At 45.8% G+C, this 21,354-nt stretch overlaps 1 protein-coding gene across 1 annotated transcript; it reads left to right on the top strand.

The window, feature by feature from the left end:
* Nucleotides 1-495: 495 nt before the first annotated feature.
* On the top strand, nt 496-20,053 carry CSRP2 (cysteine and glycine rich protein 2). The gene is made up of 6 exons (XM_006073215.4): nt 496-649; nt 11,568-11,680; nt 14,359-14,527; nt 18,249-18,378; nt 19,026-19,119; nt 19,744-20,053. The coding sequence occupies exons 2-6, from the start codon at nt 11,569-11,571 to the stop codon at nt 19,818-19,820; spliced, it is 582 nt and encodes a 193-aa protein (XP_006073277.3). The 5' UTR covers nt 496-649; nt 11,568; the 3' UTR covers nt 19,821-20,053.
* Nucleotides 20,054-21,354: the final 1,301 nt, after the last annotated feature.

Here is a 21,354-nt window from a genome sequence, read left to right on the forward strand (position 1 = left end):
GGATAAGGCAAGGGAGGGGGTGGTGGAAACCCCCTATCTGGCCGATTTTCTACTGCTGGAAACTCCTCGACCTTGGAGTGCTCCGTCCTGAAGGAGAACCGGCGCCCGCGGTAGGAAGGGCACGTCGCAAGAGCTGTTTCCCGATGGGACAGTCCCGGCGTCCGGCCTCGCGTCAGGGTGAGGCGGTCTCCTTTCCCAACTCCTGAGCGCCTCTGGAAACCGTGGGCTTCAGGGGCTAGGGCGAAGAGGAAACCGGCGGGAACGGTCCCAGTACGGTGGGGGACACCGGGCGCGCGGGAAGCAGCAGGAAAAGGCGGGATTCTGCCTTTGTCTCTCCGGCCTCACCCCGGAGACCCGCCACGCGCAGCCCTCTCGCCAGACGCCCCCAGTCCTAGCAGCGTGCCCCGGAGGCCGCCCGGGGAGGCGGGGCGGGGCGGGGCGGGGGTGGTGCACACAGGCCACACCCATTGGGCTTTAAGAGGTACCGGCGCGGCGGGGCGGGGCGCAGTGGGGTGGGGGCGGGGTGCACAGAGGCCACGCCCACGGGGGCTTTAAAAGGTACCCGCGCTCGCCACTGGGTTGCCAGACTCCCGCCGCGGTTTCTGCGACCTGTTCTCGAACGCTCAGCGTGGTCCTCCTTCCGATTTGAGTGAGTAACCGGAGTAAGGCGATGGGGGTGTTTCGCCGATCCTGGGGATGGGGGTCCCCCTCAGCCCCCCAGGACCCTCAGGCCGCCCTGCGGGCGCCCCCTCATCTCCTCTGATGTTACCATCGCGATCCCCATATGGTACCCCCTTCATCCTCCGCACTCCTGCGCCCCGATCCACGCCATCCCCCTCCACACACCTGCCGTGGTCCCCGCGGCCGCCCGAGACCTGCTCTCGGATCCCGGGTCCCTTGGGCAGAGAAATAATGGTGCGTTATCACAATACCGGTTTTTCCGGGAGAGAGAGGTAGGGTCGAGAGTTTCGCGTGGCTGCTAAACTGCCTTTTAGTAGTCTTGGGCCCGCTCCTCCAGTGGCGCATTCTCTCTTCGCGGAGAGGAGGGCGGAATCCGAGTCCTGGGGTCTCCTGTGCCCCGAGTGTGCTGTGTGCTGAGGGCGACCTTCCCAGGGGTTGGTTCGGAGCCCTGGGGGTGAGCAGGGGGCTCCCATAGCCGGTTGAACCCAGAATGCTTCCTCTGTTGCGGTACAGAGCTCCTGGTAGCCCTGTTGTTCGGTGGCCTCTGCCCACCGAGCGCCGAACCTTAAATGTTGAAGGAACAGGGGTGAAACGTCATATCAATCTGTCCCAGCTTTTTCCGGAACTTTCTACAATTCAGGTACAAACCGGGAAAGCAAGAATGCTTAGTTGTAAATTCTGCAACAGGTTCTGAAAATCACAACCGCGGTTCCAAAACTCCACGTAGGCAGCCCCCGGGGGGAGGGGGGAGGGGGCTTTTCTGAGTCAGGAGACACCCACGTCTGCCCCACCCCCACCTCCCAGCCTGGACTTTTGTAGAACGGTATCTGTTTAAATGGTTACTCAAAATGTTTAAGCTGCTTTATTCGCGGTCCAGAGACCAGACTTGTTTTTCATTTTCATTTTATAAATACTTTTTATTTTGGGTAATTTTTTAACTCGGGCAGTAAAAATGGCCTCTATAATTCTTAACTTTTCTAATTAACCTGTTTTAAAGCTCTACTTATAAAAAAAAGCCAAGAATTCAAATAGGACAGCCACAGAGTTGGCTATAATTTGACTCAGATTTTCAGGAAAGAGCTGGGCAATAGATTCTAAAAGGGTAAATTTCACATACTCTGTGTGTGTGTGTGTGTGTGTGTGTGTGTGTGTGTGAGAGAGAGAGAGAGAGAGAGAGGTTTATTGTTACTTGTAGCAAGGAAGGAGAATACTTTCCTAAAGCAGTGTCTCTCCAACAGCAAAAGTGTCTCCCCAACAGCAAAACTGGGGAAGTTTTAAGCTAAGGGCACATGCATATTCATGAGGGGGCTTGAGCAAAGGAGAATTCAGCATAGAATTGGGACAGAGGTCAACAGAGTCCAAGCCTTAGTCTATTGAAGTTGGGGGCAAGGGGCGGGGGTGGGGGGGTGGGGGGGGAGAGGGCGGTCAACATCATTATTTCATCTCCACCAGGGTGGGAGGGCCTTAGTTACTAGTCTCAGGACTTAATGAAACTCAGGTTCTTGATGCCTCATCTCAGAAAGAATTCACTGAGAAAGTATTAGGTAAGAAGTGGAGTATTTAGAGAGAAACACACTCCACAGACTGTCTCAGAAGGTGACAGACTGCCATACTTTAAAACTGTATGTATTTAAGACATACTTTAAAACTGCATACCAAACTAGAACAAATTTTACTAAGTCCTCTGTGATCTCCCCCCACTATCTCATTGGTCATTGCCCTTTAAAACTGATTTCCTCTGATACTTTACCAGTATTTCTCAAGGTTCTTTCTACTCTGAATTCTAGTTTCCTTTTCTCTTTCAGAGTGAAGTTAGGTAGAGACAGGGTCTGCATCTCACGAGTCTTTGAAATTCACAGAACTTTGCTTGGGTATCTTAAACACTGTTGGACCAGAACCAGTACTGGTTAGCTGAATGAATGAATGAAAGTTTGAGTAAGATTGCAATTATAGAGAACAAAGATTTAATTGGACTCAAGCCACGTAAGTATTAGCAGCTTGGAGCTACAGTTTCTATCTTGAATTTTTTAATGGATTCCTCTAAATGTATTCACAAATACTGATTGATACTGGTATGTGCCAAATCCTGAGCTGAAAGCCATACTCTTTGGAGGTCTGTCCTGATGAAACCGCCAACTCACTTGGATTTTGAGGAAACTCTATTTTACATTAAAACAGCAAGAATGATGGCAGAGAGTAAAGTTGGCAGTAATCAAGGAAGAGCTTGAGAAACCTCAGTGCCACTGAACGTGGAGATCTGGGCCTCTAATTTTTCTTCTCTGTCAAAAATCAGGGAAATCAGATGAACAGGGTGAGCACGCCCACTGCGGGAGAGGAGGCATAGCATGGTGAGAAGGACAGGACTGACCAGTTGGGCCCAAATGCACATCCCAGCTTCAGCACCCACTGCTTTGATGACCTTAGGCAAGTTAGTTTACTCTTGGGTCTGTTACTTCATCTTATAAAATGAATGTAGTAGCACTTACCTTGCAGGGGTTCTTGGAAGGCATGCTGTTCCTTGTACCATTCTGTACTTCGTTGAACACAGGGGTACATGGCTATCAGCGAAAGCCTCCTCTGGGAGAGTGCTGACTTGGACAGGATTGCCTGGGCCTTGCTTGGAGGCCAGCTTTCTTCTCTTTTGCAGGTTTCCTCAACTGTGTCATTTCCTGGGCTGGTATTGCCTGGCATCCCTTGTGTTCTCTTGGATGGGGTTCCCTGCACCTGGGGTCTCGATTACTCAAGATGGTACTACCTAACTTCTTTGTGTCTTGGAACAGTTTGGCAGTCTAGGGAAGCCTCTGGACCCCTTCTTAAACTTTTTAAGTACATAAAGTACATGGTACTAAGTTCACCAATCCCCAGAATTTCAGGGACTCTGTGGACCTCAGGTTAAGAACCTTGACTTAGGGGAGTTTTCTCACAATGGATTGTGGAGGAGCCAGGCACAAGTTCTGATTGTTGAACATTTTAATGTAAGTCTTGGAGGAAGAACCAAAAGATGTGTATTGTAAGCCATTCGCAAGGGACATCAGGTTCCTTTGTTGCTCATCTCATTGTGCCAACACTACTACTAATAGTCCTTGACTAACAAGACGACGACACATAGCGCTGAAGACGTTTCGGCCGGATGTCTTCCCAGTACGGTTTCATCGTGGCTTCTTTTCCAGAAGAGAAAAACAGAATCAAATCCTCACCCCTCCCACAGCAGGACAGAAAACACCCAATTTAAAAGAACTTGTTGAGAGTGTAGCATTGACATATATACATTGCCACGTATCAAACAGCTAGTGGGAAGCTGCGCTAGAGCACAGGGAGCTCAGCTGGGTGCTCTGTGATGACCTAGAGAGGTGCGTGGGGGAGGAGATACATCTGTCTATATACATCTATGACTAATTCACTTTGTTCTACAGCAGAAAGTAATACAACATAATAAACCAAGTATACTCCAATAAAAAAAATTTTTTTTAATAAAAATAATCTAAAAAAAAAAAAGAACTTGTGCTGATAGGCCCATGTCAGTCACTACTGTTCTGTGTTGCTAGCAGTGGTTTACTTTTGGTGAAACATCAGTCAAATAAACTCAATACAGTCTATTTGAATTTCATTGGTATTTTTAACTTGAATTGGTAATTTTTGGTTTCACAGTTATGAGCCACTTAATAATCTATACCTCAGCTTTCCCACTCATACAATGAGGATAATGATAATGATAATCAGCTGTTATGAGGATTAAGTAAATTAATATGAGTAAACTACTTAACATAAGTATAGTAAGCTTTACATTTGATTGATTTTTCTTAGTCGCGTCCACAACTCCTTGTAACTCCATGGACTGTAGCCCACTAGACTCCTCTGTCCATGGAATTTTCCAGGCCAGAATACAGGAGTGGGTAGCCATTCCCTTTTCCAGGGAATCTTCCCCACCCAGGGACTGAACCCGTGTTTCCTGCATCTTCTGCACTGGCAGGCGGGTTCTTTACCACCTGGGAAGCCCCAACCTTTACATAACTATTTCTAATTATTGTTACTTATCACATGGCAGACATTATTCTAAGTGCTTTACAAATATCGTCCAATCTCAAAACTGCCTTATGATATAAATAAGCAGTATCTCCATTTTTTAAATGAGCAGATCAGATAACCAACCGAATATCTTTTGGCAAATAAAAAGTAGTCTTGGCAGATCAGTCTCAGTCTGACTGTATGTAAAAACCACACAAACATTAAATTGTCTGGGTAATTAAATGTCTTGTCGTTTGCACAGATTCTGGACAGATGGAGGTCTGGCAGACGGAGGTCAGAGTGACCGAGCTGAGAGCGAAGTTGTATTCTAATGGGTGATTTGGCAGCTAGTCTTCAAATCTGTGTCAAGGATTTTGCTGTCCTCCGAGTTGAAGACATGAGTGGCGACAAGATGTAGAAGTAGTAATGAATGGTGAGGGTGAGGTGAACACAGGAGTGCTTGTTAGACAGAAGGGAGGTTTCCCTCAGGAGGAGGATGGACTTGGGAGAGCATTGAGGAGTGGTAGACTGAAGCGACTTAGCAGCAGCAGAGTGCTTTCTGGCTGAGAGCAGCCGTTTGGGTGTGAGATTAGCAGAGAGGACACTTAACTGCCAGTTGGCTGGATGAAGACACTGGGCAGAAAGGCAGGCATCCCTGGGTGTAAGTTACAGTTCACGCTCCAGTGATCTGAATGTTCTCCACCCTTAAATCAGATATTAGAGTTTGGGGGACAGCTTGTGGTTCTAGAGTCAGACATGAGTGGTTGAACCTAGATTTGCATCTTTGCAGGTCACTGATCTGAGCAAGTCACTTAACCCCGGAACATTTGGTAACCATATTTCAGGCCCACTGGTGCTCCTGAAGGAAAAGGAGGCCTATGTTTAATATCTCATTAAATCCTTAACAGTCGTCCTATGAGAGACTGCTCATCCATTTCCAAGTTGTAGCTGAAGACATAGAGGCTCAGGGGATCAAGAACTTGGTTAAGATAGCAGAGCTGATCACCAACTTTCAAGCTTACAAGTGTCTGATTCCGAGTCCCACACTTTCTCTTCCTCCAGGAATGACGTAGAGGCGGCATGTGCACTGCAATTTCTATGGCAGACATAAAATAATAATCTTGAATTCAGAACCTTTACTGATCTCTGGAATCTTTTTTCAACATAGTTGCAGGAACCTGTATCAGTGAACAAGATGAAACTATCCTGGCATCCCTCTATCAGTAGACTTCCCAAACCCCTTCTGCGTGCGTCTGGGCTTTGGGTTATATTATTTTGCTGTTACTTGTTTATATACCTCTACCACCAAAGTAGAACTCCCTGAGAAACTGGCACTCTTCCTTTACCCTTTTATCTTTTGCTCCCGACCCAGGATACAGCTTGTAAGATGCTGAGTTAATAGGTCTGCAGGAGAGCTGCATAAACAGTGCAGCGTTAGTCTTGATCAGCTGCTCCTGTGCTGCAAGAATTACTCGAGATTCAGAAATGAAGTCAGGAGTTAACTGGATGAGGGAGGGAAGTCAGTTTTCCTGATGTTTTAGAGGGATTAGGTGTATAATGAAGGAATGGATGGGCTCTGAGATGGGTAGGAGATGAGTATTGATAACAAAGACTGAACATGACTAAATACCGATGGTAAAGGCTACCAGTGATTAGATGCTGACTAGAAGGACATTTTCTCATCTGATTCTCTTAACAACTCTATATGAAAGGCACTGCTATCCTCCTTTTGCACATGAGGGAAGTGAGACTGTTGACTCCTAAATCCATTTTCTTAGTTCACCCTGAGGCTGAGTTCTCCTGAAGCCCAGCTTGAGGATCTGGCCTTGGTAGAAGGAGCCCAGTGGAACACGGAGCCCATCAGTCAGATGCAGTCTCACTCAGATAAGGGATGTAGACTAATAAGAAGGTAGTTTGGGTCGAAGAAGAAAATTTTAGAATGGGCATTCATACATGAATGCTCGTGAAGCTTAATTTCCAATTATTTACAGCTCCCAAACTCTGGCCTCTTTAAAAACCACTGTGTTTGGGGACAGTTACATATTCTTTAACAAATGACCCTGTCTGGATGTGGTTCAAAATGAAACTGGTTTATAGTAGATTGTCCTCTTGGGAAGTTATTATAGTATGATAACAAAGATTCTAGTATAATAACAAAGACCTGCATGTAGTCGTAAAATGGCAGATCTTCTGGAAGCATTTAGAATCTAGGTTTATGAACAATTCACTCGGCATCAGAGCAATTAACTTAAATTGCAAGTGGTGACATGGAGACTTGAAATTCATGGGTTTGAGTCATTCAGATCCTAAAATAAGGCAGTTAGTGCAGCACAGGTGGGGAGAATGATGCCTCTGGCCACTGGGTATCTAGAGAATGAGCTAACTTTACCACAAGGTGACTCAGATTTAGACAGTAAGTTTCTTCTTGGGCTAAGTCTTATGGGTTCTGGGTGTGGTGCCTTTAGACTAGCGAGAAGCAGCAAAGAGAAACTGCACATAGGTGTTTGGATGAAAATCAAGTTTTTTTCATCCAGCACAGTGGATAAATCCTAGTGCTGGAACTCTTTCCGGTAATGAGAACCAAAGAACAAGATGAAAAACCGGAATCAGCCCCAGTGTGGCCTCTTTTGCAAGGTGTGTGTAACGTGGGATTTTCTTACCATTCTGTAAATTAATGCACAGGATCAGGGAAAGGCATGCAGACTGCTCAGTGCAAATCCAGTCTGCTGTGATTAATGTCAGCTGTTGTGGAGCAGTGCAGCCGGGAGCTTGTAGGAAAAATGAAGCTTTGCGTTTGTGTGTGTTTTAATATAGGCATAGCAGTGCCAAGAGTGACAGAAATGGAAGATGGTCCCATTCCCTCTGCCAAATTTAGCAAATGTGCAGAGGGGTACACCCAAAAGGTATAAATTCAAACTTCATAGTCCCCACGAGTGCCAACTGCCATTTACTTGTGGTGCATTGGAACGTCCCAGAAGAAGGTTTATGAGTGACTGATCAGGTGACTTTTTTCTTTACTGGCTGTTGCTCTGAGCTGTGTCCTATGGGTCCTGGTCAGGGGGTTTCCTCTAGGAAGACTACTGGCAGGGTGGACAGTATGAGATGCTCCCCAATCCTCAAGCTGCCAGTTACTGGATATCTGCCAATAAAAAAATGTATGTATTTGTTTTTTATCTTCACAATATCTCTGTGAGGTAGAGAGGGTTACCTTCCCCCCTTCTTTTGCAGATAAGAAAGCCAAAGATTGCACAACTATTATAATAGTGAAATTAACCCAGGTCTGTCTAAATCAATGTTTTCCTTCATCTCTCCCTTCCTTCTTTTCCCTCCTTCTTTCCTTCCATTACAAAATATTTCAGATGTACGAAACAGAGAATAACATAAGAAACACCCAGCTACCCACTATCCAGCTTAACCAATAAACATAAATCCAGCTGGCTCTCTCTGAGGATGCCCTATTAGCCTGGCCCACGGGGAGCATTATTCAGAAACCCTGAGCAAAGCCTTTAAGCTGAGTGCAATTTTTAAAAAGTTAATGATTTGGAAATTGTGCTGAGAATCCAAGAATGTGACGGAGAAAAGTAGGGCAGTGCTACCGCTGTCTTCATAAGATCGAATCGGGAAGTGTACAAATTGAAAACGGAAGGATTCTTTTAAAACAATAGAAATTAAGTATTTTAACATATGCCAAGTACTCTGGTAAATGATGTGGAGGGAAGACAGAACTGTGGTCCCCACCCCCTGAATCGCTATTGGATAGGTATTTCCCCAAAAGATGACTACTTACCTTTGACTGGCATGGTGTGTACAGTAGGAATCGGACTTGACTTACAAGAAGTGAATTTAAGTAACCCTGAATTGCATAAGAAAAGGGAGAATATTTTTCCTTTTTTAAAAGTCCCGAGTTGGTCTACAGCAGAGAGAAACACAGCGTGGCGAGTTAGTTTTGATGTATTTTTAGATGCTGTTGAAAGAAAACCCAGGACAGTGTTAGTCTTGATAGAAGTCTGGCTCCTGACAGGTGATTGCTCCAAAGTAAATATGATACAGGTTGGCGGTACCATGACACTTGCGAATGTGATGAGAAGGGCCTTGCCGATAATGTATTTTAAAAGCCAGCTAGGCTGTTGATGTTTGGGATCCGATTTTAAGTCACTACAGCATCATTACCTACAAGTCTGGCTTTGGTGTTTGGATACCTCAGAATCATGGGGTTACTTCCAGCAGATGTCTGTTGTATCTGTGAGCATTCCAGAACACAGGTAACTTTGGAGCCATGGGGCAAGATTAACTCAGCTCCAAGCTCAAGCCAGGGCGGGCTGTTGGAGCCAAGCTCTGTGTCAAGTTCTGCAGTCGGGCTCAGGTTTCACTGTGGATTTAAACAACGGAGCGTCTGTCTGCAGGGATGGGAATGAGAATTTATGCAACTACTAAAGGACAGCATGCAGATATATCCTATTGGTGCTGGGTATCGACCCTATACGATGCCTTCACAGGAGCCTGGTAACGTGTGGACCCCAGGAATTAATCTCTTCCTGTCTGAACAAGGCAAATAGGCTTTCTGCAAGTTCAGGCCAACAGTACAGTGATAACTGGTCCCATCAGTCAGGCTTTGGTGTGTCTCTTTGTGTGTTGCTGCTGTTATTTCTGGGACCAGGGGCTCTATCTCCCAAAGGGAATTTATTGGCTCATATAACTGAAGAGCATGGGATACAACGAGGTGAAGCTGTAAAGCATCTAGTTTCTCTGTTTTCCTCTATGCTGGCTTCATAAGTTTTCTTGCAGACAGCAACGCCCCTCCTGCATTTGCCCAGTTAGTTGTAAACCAAAGGCCAGGTTTCACTTCCATTGAACTGGCCTGGGGTCCTGTGCCTGGTCCTAAACCAGTCACCACGGGGGATGCAGTGATCCGACCGGTGTAACGAGTCGCATGTCCAACCCTGGAGTGGAGGGTAGAGTCAAACCCCTCTAACCCAGTGCTTCTCAAACCGTCTGTGGTAAAGGACTGTTCTCTTTAATTCCAAATAGAGACTGACTGTCCTCTGTCCGACAAGATGAGTCCACTGGTTATGCTCTTGATCGTTGTGGCATAAAACTGGGGAAAGGTTTCTAATCGCTTACCTGCATGTTGTCTTGAATTGGTAGCAAGCACCGTCTCCAGGAAACTGCATTTAGTAAGTCTCTTAAACCACATGTGCCAAGAAAGAGATGGCTGCTTCCCTGGAGAGAATCTGGGGAAAGTATTCTCAGAAGAGGGGCCAGAGAAGGCTGGGTACCAGCAGGGTACCCAAGACGGTGATTAATTCTGTCAGGCTTTCTTGTAGAAAGACCTCACCTCAGTGTTCAGGAAGCCTTGCGTTCTGGATGGTCTAAACGGTGTAGGATGGTAAGCGGGATGGGAATTTTCTCCACTCTCCTTTTTAATCTTAAGACTGAAGATTCTTCAGCGTTTTGCTTAAGAGGCTGTCCCTGTCCCTTCTTTTTCTAGCCAGATTTGAGTTAGTCAGGACATCCCAGCTTTCTTAGCCAGCTATGAACACTTCCTACAGAGGCTAGCCGCTCATCCAAGGGGACGCAACAGACAAGGGCTGCAAACGCCACTGACTGAAGGGAAGTCTGGAAATGACGGTGGAAGCCAAAGGGATTCTGGTACTGTGTTTTTAGATACTGTGTTGTAGGTACTGCAGGGCTGACATAACATGCTGTCTTTACAGGACAACTGTAACTGGCAAAGGCAGTCAAGCAGGTTGGCCATTCAGAACTAGGCATTTTAAACTGGGTCCAAGTAGACCAACTCATTGAGAGAGAGATGAGAACACGCTGCCCTACATCATAGCAGGACAGCCAAGGATTTCAGCTTCCAGCTGCTCTTCCACCTCACAAGTCACACTGCATGTGTGCTCAGTTGCTCAGTCGTGTCTGACTCTGTGCGACGCTGCCAGGCTCCTCTGTCCATGGGACTGCCCAGGCAAGAACACTGGAGTTGGTTACCATTTCCTCCTGCAGGGGATCTTCCTGACCCAGGGATGGAACCCAGGTCTCCAGAGTCTCTTGCTTTGGCAGGTGGATTCTTTACCACCGAGTTGCCTGGGAAGCCCCATCAGGCCACACTACTTACGAGGTTTTTCTGACACACTCAACAAGCAATTCACTTCACCAGGAAGGGGACTGGGCAACATATTTTGTATGGACGGACAGGCCCATCAGAGAGGGACAGCCAGCTGTTGGCTGGACCAGAGGACACTGGGATTAGTGAAGCACAGAAGCTTATATGGTCGCCATCTGGATGGAGGTCTGTTGTGGTTACAGCCAGGCTCCACCCATGCAGTTGTGCTAGTCAGATAAACAACGTAACTTTATAGAAGATACACAACTTAATGTTGCCGGGCCATTCAGCACTTGCTTCCTCCCTAGAAAGTGTGTCATAGTTTGTGTATATTAAATGGTTAAGAGTTTGGCAGTGTGACAATGAAGTAAACATGTAACAAAAAGCTCTGCCCTTCAGCTGAGTTTTCAAACAGTTCATTACAGCTGGCTGCGCTGGTGGCGGTGTTTGCCTTTCCGCTCCCCACACTGCTTTCTTAAAGCCTGTGGATGCGGGCGGTGGTTTGTTTTGTGCCTAGTGACCTGCACTGTTATATTGTCCTTTGTCCTGTAGCAGGAAAAAAAACCTGTTTGTGACAACCCCGTTTCCTAGTGAAAGAGCTATAATTTGGGAGGCAAGATGAGGTTATGTGGAGGACCCGCCCGTCTTTGAAAGATGTGGACGGGGCAGGTTATAGAGAAATGAACGCTGTCCCCCAGATCTAAACAGCCCTCCGGGGAACCTGTGCGGCATCTCGTCGGGTAGGGGCCCGTCCTAACGATGCTCTCTTCCGCAGGATGCCTGTCTGGGGAGGTGGCAACAAGTGCGGGGCCTGTGGGAGGACCGTGTACCACGCCGAGGAGGTGCAGTGTGACGGCCGGAGCTTCCACCGCTGCTGCTTCCTGTGCAGTGAGTCTCTCTGAGCTTGGACTCGGTGTGGGAGCTTCCGTTCACCTACTTCAGGAAGAGGCTGCTTCTGTTAACAAAGCTGACACCAGCAGTGTCTGGTTCTGCCTGTCTGTCCTCCTGGACAGCGCATGTGCCCAGCCTCCCACAAGGACGGCGAGCCAGACACTCAGCCTGCGTCCCCACGGCACTTCCCCTCCACTCGGCTCCCATGCACGTTATCGGTTGTCACGTCTGTTTCCCCTGCTGCACCCAGAGCGCGCGGGTGTCTGTGGTTTGGTGCCCAGCACAATCCCTGGCGCATCCCCGGGGCTTGGCTCCGATCCCCGGATGAACGGCTCACTCCCTGTCCGCTCTGGCTTTCTTGTCCTGGCCGAGCTCCTCCTCTTTGAAACCTACTGGCGGGTTTCTCAGCATGTCAGTTGTTGAAATTCACATGTCTAGAAGCTCAGATCCTGACTTCTCTGATAGTGAATATATACAGTTCTCTCGTTATTGATGTCCTAAATTTGAGGGAAAGGAACTAAGGAAATGAGAATACCATCGAATTTGTGGGGAATTCCTGTTGTTTCTGGATGGAGAATGAGCAGAGTGTCTGATGGAGACAGGAAGTAGCCCAAGAAACAGCACATGCCCGACTGCTCCATGGAGAGCAGTACCTGATAAGGAGAGAAGGAGGATAGGAGAGAAGCCCCCCACCCGCCACGCTGCAGACTCCTTCTGAGGACCACCAAGTCTTCAGTCTTAAAACGGGAGAGTAGCTGCTTCAGAAAACTCAACGTTAATCAGCTTGATTCAAATGACATTTTCTTTAATGAAGGATTTGTCACATGAGGAACCCTCCCATCCGTGCAGCTTATCTGCCATCTCTAGAGTACCGTGCAGTGAAAACTACTGTTAGGAGTTCTGTATGTTTTTTAAAAAAATTAGTTACACTAAGGAATAATCAGAAAGAATTTCCCTCACAAATTTTAGTCATCCTTTTCCTTCTAGGCACCAACACTGAAGGCATCTGGACCTTTTTATACAGCAACTGCTTTGCAGGCGGTCAGAGACAGATGAGAGAGTTGCAGCTACAAAGAATACAAACACAGCATATGAGTGTTTGTTCTGTACTCCTCCATAGCAGCTAGCACGTCTCAGATTTGGTTTAACCATTTCTTCTCTTAGAAGTTAATTTTCTTTTAAAGGAATCTAATTTTTCCACAGCTTTGTACCAAGAGAGTATAAGAACAAAGAGGAAATGCAAATACTTGAAAAATTGTTTTTAGTTTCCTCTAGGTTAAGCCATGATGTCTCCACCATAATCAAGCCAGTGTTTATTAAATGTCAAGGTCATTACTGGTCATTTTTATTACTTTCCTAATATTTGCCTCTGCTGACTAAAGCCTTTTAAGGAAATAATTTAGAGTAGTTTGTAGACCTAGAGTTTTACTGCATAGAATGCAGAGGAGGCCTTAGGGGGAGGGGCTGGTTCTGTAGTAAAAATTTCATATATTTAAACTTGTTCTGGTTCATAGATACGTGTTTAAACAGTTTTTTCTGTGTATTCTGTGAAGGGTGTTTGTTCTTCAGCAGTGTACAATTTTAGGTTCACTCTGTCTTTAGGCAGACATATGTATGTCAGTACTTGAGCCTCAGCATCAAGGTTCAAAGGTGCTGATGGCATTCTGTTCTACCAGAGAAGACTTCAGTCTAAGAAAACAGAAACTTCACCATCCAGCTCTGCCCTGAAGCAGCCAGCTGGCCACGTCTCCCTGCCCCTCTGTCTCTCCTCTTTCCATCTCTCCTTTAAAAGCGGGGGATCCCCTCCTCTATCGCACTAGGGCAGGCTTTCCTGCTGCCCAGCTGTGCTACCCGTGAGCTTTCTCACAGTTTGTTTTTTTCTCCAGCTTAATTGCAGTTTTAGAAAGTGAAATAATGTCTGGATAAAACTTGATGACATTTGGCAGTTTTATGAAGTGGGATACGTGGAAATGTCTTGTGGTAAGAAATCCATCAAGAAAGAATGTGTTCCCCTTTGGGACTGAAGGGAGACTTGAAACCACTTGAAATCAGACTTGAAACCACTTGACGATTTTCAGACGTTACTTATCACTGCTGGAGAAGCTGGTGATGAGATGCGAGAAGACTGTTTTTTCCCTTCCAGACTAGTGATGAAAACTAGAATTCTGGATTTAAAACTGTTTTCATCCCAGGAGGTGCTTTTGGGGGAGGAGGAGCTGCAGAGGCAGCCCCTGCCCCCTGTCAAGGCACTCCTGCCCTTTTGTTCTTTAACAATACTTGGATGAAGGGGATGAAAAGACTGAGTGTTGAGGGCTAGGAGCAAAGGCCTGGGCACCAAGCGCTAGCTCTGGCGCTTTTGTGCACGAATCACAGTCACCTCTGAAACCTCTCTCCCTCCTGCCTGGGAGGCAGATCCTACCACAGTTTGAGGCTTCAGGATGTTAACATTCTAATGTATTTCTAATGCAAACCATCATATAGGTGGAGGAAGGCAGATCGTTCTCACAGATAACTGGGCAGTCCAGAGCCGTCGGGTGGCTTTTGGGAAGCAGAGAATAAAGCAGGAATGAGAGCCTGTGCCTTTCCCTTTGCTAAGTTTTGTGTCAGCGCTATCATTGTTCGAAGGAAAAAGTCATTTTTGGCTCATTTTTTAAATCTAACTTTTTCCCCCTCAGTGGTTTGCAGGAAGAATTTAGATAGTACAACAGTGGCAATTCATGATGAGGAAATCTACTGCAAATCCTGCTACGGAAAGAAGTACGGGCCAAAAGGCTACGGGTACGGCCAGGGCGCAGGCACACTCAACATGGACCGGGGCGAGAGGCTGGGCATCAAGCCCGAGAGGTGAGTCAGGTCTCTGACCGGCAGGGAAGAGGAGTGGCCATTCATGTGGCTTGATGAGCAGCGGAACCTGGGAGTTTCCAGGTTTTTAGCTTGAAATAATCAAAGACAATGACTCAGATTTACTGCTGTTCTTTAAACTTGAAATAATGGACAGTTTTGGACCTGGCAAAGTTCTTATTAATTCTAATTATTCTAGTGATGTGCAGTCCTGGTTTATAGCATTCTGAGCTGTATCAAGGAGTCATATTCTCAAAAGCAAGTGCTACTTTCACAGCGCTTCAAAGATGTCAAATGTAGTGTTGGAATCAGGAGATGCGTTTCTCCCGTGCAGTTACACCGTCGGCGACAATTGCTCGGTCACTCCCTCCATGCCAGAACGTTTCCTCACCAAGAAATGACTTTTCTTTAGCTTACTTAAAACTGGAAATTATTTCCTGTGTTTGATTCTATGAGATGAGTTGCTATTAAAGGTGTCAGTACCCAAGTAAGCCAAGTGCTAATAAATCTGCTAAATTTTAGTGATTCATGTTGAGACTAATTTCTTCACATGAAACTTATTCCTATTGTTGACCCAATAATTCTCTCATTTGAACTTCGTATTTTTCACATCCACTTTTATACTGAAGAAGCCAAAAGTGGTATAATAATCCTGTGAGATGGCCTTTCCCTTGGACAAGGCCATTAATTGTGCCCTTACTCTAGACTGGACACCATGCAATAATATATGGTAACTCATATACTTCTCACAGTCCTATAAAGTAGGGCTTCCCATCTTACTCAGGAACAAAGTAAGACAGAATTAAGTGATTTGCCTAAAGTCACATTGCTAGTTAACCGCAGAGCCCGGAACAGTGTAACTCCAAAGCTTATAATCGTAAGCACAAGGCATTATGGTATGCCTGAAATAATGTCTGCTGGACATGTATGTTCATTCTGTATAATCTTCATAGTAACTCTGAGTTTACATACTTTGCCCCTGTTTTATAGACAGGGCACCAAGGCTCAGTTCACACAGATAAGTAGCAGAGCCAGGATTTGAACATTTGTCCTCTTGGCCCCAAACCTGTGCTCCTTTCTGCATCGAAGCCCACCTGTCTCTCGTTTCTTCTGCTCTCTGAGCCATGGTGCCTTGCTGGGCGTCAGCTGTACCAGGACTGACTCATTCACTGCTGCATGCTGTCACCTGCAGGAAGGCCAGCTTACCTCTGACTTCGTTAACGTTCACTGTTCTTGTTCTGCTCTTTTCCAACTTGTTAAAATCCATTCTTGTTCCCCAAGATTTTATTTCAAGCACAGATCTGTCCAGCTTCCCCCTAAACAGAGCTCATCCATGACCCCAAAGTGAGTCAGTGACTGTGGCCATAGTGGTAAAGCCACAAGGACCAGCGGCCCCTCCTCTGTGTCTGCTCTTCCCACATCCTCCAGTAACTGGCCAATGTTCCAAGCTGGCCTGTGTTATCTGTGCCCTCCCCTCTTCCCTGTGTTAGCCTGGCCCTGTGCCACGCATCCAGCAGGACCAGGTGTAGGCTTTCCTTTTCTGGAAGCCTCTCTCAGTGACTGCACTCTGGGAGCACCTGTGGTCTGGAAGGTCCCACATGGTCAGAGCAACAGGTGTGGGGCACACACAGCTCCGGGAGAATTTCTTGACGAGGCAGCACTCGGGGCAGGGACATCTTCATTGGGCAGACCTGGATTTTTTTAGTTCAGGCTCACCAATTTACTAATACTCTAGCCCTTCAGCAGGTTATTCAACACATAAGCCCATGTTTCCTCATTTGACATTCAAGGTAACAATTAACCATACCTTCTGAGGTTGTTAGTTCCCTGGTGACTCAGATGGTAAAAGAAGCCAAAACTGCATGCAATGTGGGAGACCCAGGTTTGATCCCTGAGTCAAGAAGATGAGAGGGCATGGCAACCCAGTCCAGTATTCTTGCCTGGAGAATCCCATGGACAGAGGTGGGTTGCATGACCATGGCAACCCAGTCCAGTATTCTTGCCTGGAGAATCCCATGGACAGAGAGAGGTCCATGGGGTTGCAAAGAATCAGACATGACTAAGCGACTTTCCCTTCCAAGGTTGTTGGAAGGAAGGTGGAAGATAATCCATGTCAAGCTCTTCTCAGGAGGACTAGCAGATCTGGAAATTTTTCTTGGAGAAGCCGTAACTACAAGTGTTGGATATTGTGAATAGCATCACAAAGTAGGTGGGGGTGTCCTTTGGTATCTGCAGGGGATTGGTTCCAGCACCCTTGCAGATTCCAAAACCCAAGAACGCTCAGATTTTACACAAAATGGTGTAGTATTTGCATGTCACCTACACACATCCTCCCAGGCACTTTTAAGTCACCTCTAGATGCCGCCTAAGGCCTGTTACAATGTAAGTGCTATGTAAATAGTTGCTGGTATGTAGTAAATTCAGCTTTTACTTTTTGGAACTTCCTGGGTTGGATCAGTCTGAGGATGCACAACTTGTGGATAAAGAGGGCTGACTATATATATATATATATATATATACACACACACACACACACACACACACATACACATACACACACACACACAGTGGGTGGTGGAGTTTTAAAAATATGCCCATTTACAGACAGTTCAATCCTGTGAATTAGTACTGTGAATTGGTTATTTGTTGCTTAGAATAAAATTTCCAGTGGCCACATCAAACATGATTCAAGAAATTCTGTGCATGAAACAATTTGCTGCTGCTGCTGCTAAGTCGCTTCAGTCGTGTCCAACTCTGTGCTACCCCATAGGCAGCCCACCAGGCTCCCCCGTCCCTGAGATTCTCCAGGCAAGAACCCTGGAGTGGGTTGCCATTTCCTTCTCCAATGCATGAAAGTGAAAAGTGAAAGTGAAGTCGCTCAGTCGTGTCCGACTCTTAGCAACCCCATGGACTGCAGCCTACCAGGCTCCTCCATCCATGGGATTTTCCAGGCAAGAGTACTGGAGTGGGGTGCCATTGCCTTCTCCGATGAAACAATTTAGGTAGGTGGAAATGTAGGAAACTTGGAGATGAAGATATTAACAATACATGTAAAGTTTGAATAAACTGTCTTATGAAAAGGCGGTATTTCTCAATAAACATTTCATTTAAAATATATATGTAAGTTACTTAATAAAATATTATCTAGGACAAGATTGTTTTCCTAGGTGGAAAAACTGACACTTAGCTACCCTTTGCTGAATGCTAACTATTGTCTTATCTGCTATTTATACTTTCCCCCAATATATTGGGGAATTAAATAATCCATAAAACATACTTAATTTTCATAATTCTGCCTATATGCAGAAACTTGACTGCTTAAACTACCACTGATTTTTTCTATTTTTTGTGAAGAAGCTAGTTAATTCCAATGTTATATGAACAATAATAATACGAATGTGGGGTGCACATACATGCTATGGTAGGTAGCTTAAGTGTTTAGTGCTGAGGATTCCATGAATTCTGATGAGTTTAGACTCAGAGGGACAGATTAAGTCTGGAGCCTTGTCTGACTTTTGGTAACAATAATGAGCCTATAAATAGATAAGATAATAACTGGCTAGCCCCTGAGATTTCTTTCTTCTTTGCCCTATCCTGGCCTGTGGAGGCCTCCAGCCAAGGACAGTAGAGCAGTTACGTCCCAGAGTTCTGTTGTGTCTGCCTTGTGGCTTCTGAGAGCCTTTTGGGAAATCTTACCTAGTTCCTTTCTTCCCCCTTCCACAAGTGTTCAACCTCACAGGCCGACAACAAATCCAAACACTTCTAAATTTGCTCAGAAATATGGAGGTGCTGAGAAGTGTTCCAGATGTGGGGATTCCGTATATGCTGCCGAGAAGATCATTGGAGCTGGAAAGGTGAGGTGCTGTCTAGAGTCAGTAAGCCCGCTCTCTGCTCCCTCTCTCCCCCAGGTCCCTTCAAGGCCCACTCAGGTACTCTGCCTTATAAATAAATGCCTTGAACTAAACTTTTTCTTAATCAAATTTCCATCTGAATCATTAGTTTTTTGAAATGATCCCCTTGTTTGACAGATCACATCTATGTTTAACAGAAACTTGTTTTTATGGGGGGGCACTTATGAAGGTGTTAACGAATAAAGCAAGACTTTTAACAAACCTGGACTGCATAGGTTTTTCAGTGTGGTGAAAGGGAAAAAACAAGAAAGGAAGCATCAGGGCACCTGATGCTAATGCAGTTTAGAAGAGTTGCTGGAGCACATGTCCTCTTTAAGCTGCAGTGTTCTCAGCCACGGAGGAGGTGGTCTTTACAGGGAGCCCACTGCGCCTGCAGCCAGCCTTCGGACAGCTTTTAGGGAAATGGCCTTTCTGAGGCATAGCTCCCGCTCCGTGTCTTCTGTGGATGAAGTTTGAACTGAGCACCTCTGCAGGCAGCCGAGCACGTGGAGAGTCTAGTATTAGCCTGGTTGGGGCTCACCCACAGCAGTCAGGAGCCCATGTGGGGTTGATCTTCCAGCATCTAAACTTAACTCATTCTTCTCTTCCAGCCCTGGCACAAAAACTGTTTCCGATGTGCTAAGTGCGGGAAGAGTCTTGAGTCAACAACTCTGACTGAGAAGGAAGGTGAAATCTATTGTAAAGGTATAATTTAACTTCAGTTATTGCTGTCCATATGAATATCCTATACTGGCTATTAGTGAAGGAAATGTCACCAGCAGGGGGGAAAATACTCTAAAAATGGGGAAAAGGTGGGGCATAGTGCCACTGGGAATTTGAAAAGATCTAGGGATGCTTACAGAGAACAGAAAACCACAGAACATTCTTGAGGACACAGTAAGTTAAGTTCCCGGGCATTAAAAACACCTCTACATAAACAGCAGTCTTCTTTCAACTTAAATGTTTTAAGCAAAACATATGAATAATAGACAAATATATAACTAGTCTGGTCCCAACTTGCAACTCAGTTGGGACTATGAGCTGAATCCTAGCGAATAGAACACTCAGACTTAAATTTGCAGCTTTAAGATAGTTAACTGTAAGGCATAGCCAGCAGGTTTTTATAATTTACGGAGGTTTGTTGATACATGGGTCTTAAGCAGTGCTAGCAAAGCAGAGACGACAGCCCACCAGGCTCCCTTGTCCCTCGGATTCTCCACTCCAGTGTTCTTGCCTGAGTCACACAGTCGGACACGACTGAAGCAACTTAGCAGCAGCAGCAGCAAAGCTTAATGGACTTGCACTAATTCTTCCCTTTTCTTTTTGTAGGATGCTACGCGAAGAACTTTGGGCCCAAGGGATTTGGCTACGGCCAAGGAGCAGGGGCCCTTGTTCATGCTCAGTAGAGGTGCAAACCCAGAACCGAGCAAGATCACACACTGAGAATCTCTACATAATCTAGGCACAGATAATCTAACACTAAACTACTGTGAAATTCTGCAGTACTGAAGTACTGTATGTTGCCCTGTACTTGGATAGGCTGGCTGACTAGTAGGAAGAGAGCACTGTATCTTTTCGCTTTATTCATCAGTATTTCAAGAACTATTTCTTTTACATTTTAAATAAAACTCCAGCTTGATTTGGGTATTCAGTGTCTTTCAGTTAACCTTTTGGAGGAGTGCTGTGATGTTGGCTAGTGTAAAACTAACCAGTGGGTCTCCACCTGCATTTTTATTGGTTAAAGAGCATCTACTACCCCATTACGTGGTTGACTCACCAGGTTAATCTCTGCATTACAGCTGTTGGAAAAGATGGCTCTCTAAGCAGCAAGTGTGCCCTAAGTGAGGGTTGCTAGGCAACAGGCCCACCATGCTGGCGCCTCAGAGCTGGCATTTAGCAGTGCAGAACCCCTGCCTGCCCGCCCCCCTCAAGCTCAGGGGGCGCACTTCTGCTGCTGGATGCAATGTCCTAAAATATGGCTCCTAGACAACCTGCACCAGTCACCGGAGAGGATTAGAAGGCAGGTTCCGAGGCCCCACAGCAGCAGAACCTCCAGGAGTGAGGCCACAGAAGCCCTTCTGAACAAGCTTCTCAGAAAGGCACACTGACCCAGCGAGGGCACATTGTTAAACAAAACACTTAAAAATTCTTTGGATTTATCTAGGTAATTACAAATAGCTACCTATAGACAACTACAGAATCTGAGGCTTAGTGTGACTTTAAGACTTCCCCACTCTCATCTGATAGATGGTGAATTACTAATCCAGGAAATTGGCCATTATCTTGCAAATTTCAGTTCTGCAAAATCAGCAAAGAATGTTACATTGTCCTGGCACATTCAGCTGGCTCAGGGAGAAAACGAATATTCGACTATATGTGGTATATTTTCAGTATTTCTCCAGAAACTTTTAGTTCATTATCAAAGACTCAATCAACCCTTTATTTTTCAGGAGCAGGGTGTGAAATTGTTCTGTAATGTGTAATTATAAAATTGAACCAGCCTAGTGTGTGAATATATCTTAATCTTACATAACCTCAAGAAAAGGAAAAAAGTCAGAAACTTACTGGGAAAAGGCTAGTTGAGGATGTACCAGGTGAAAACAACTCATGATTATTTACATCACAGCCTTGAACACTTTGCATGTTCCATAAGTTGGGTTTCACTGTGAGAAAGGGGACAGCGGGCTGGGGAAGTTAATCAACAATAAGGGACAGATTTCCCTGGTGGTCCAGTGGTTAAGAACCTGCTCGCCAGTGTAGGGAACATGGGTTTGATCCCTGGTCTGGGAAAATTCCACATGCCTCAGGACAACTAGGCCCATGTACCACGACTACTGAGCCTGTACTCTTAAAGCCTGCGTGTTGCAACTGCTAAAGCCTGCTTGTCTAGAGCCTGTGCTCTGCAACACGTAGTCCCTGCTTGCCACAATTAGAGAAGGT

The sequence above is a fragment of the Bubalus bubalis genome, chromosome 4 (genome assembly GCF_019923935.1).
Source record: "Bubalus bubalis isolate 160015118507 breed Murrah chromosome 4, NDDB_SH_1, whole genome shotgun sequence".
NCBI classification, from domain to species: domain Eukaryota; kingdom Metazoa; phylum Chordata; class Mammalia; order Artiodactyla; family Bovidae; genus Bubalus; species Bubalus bubalis.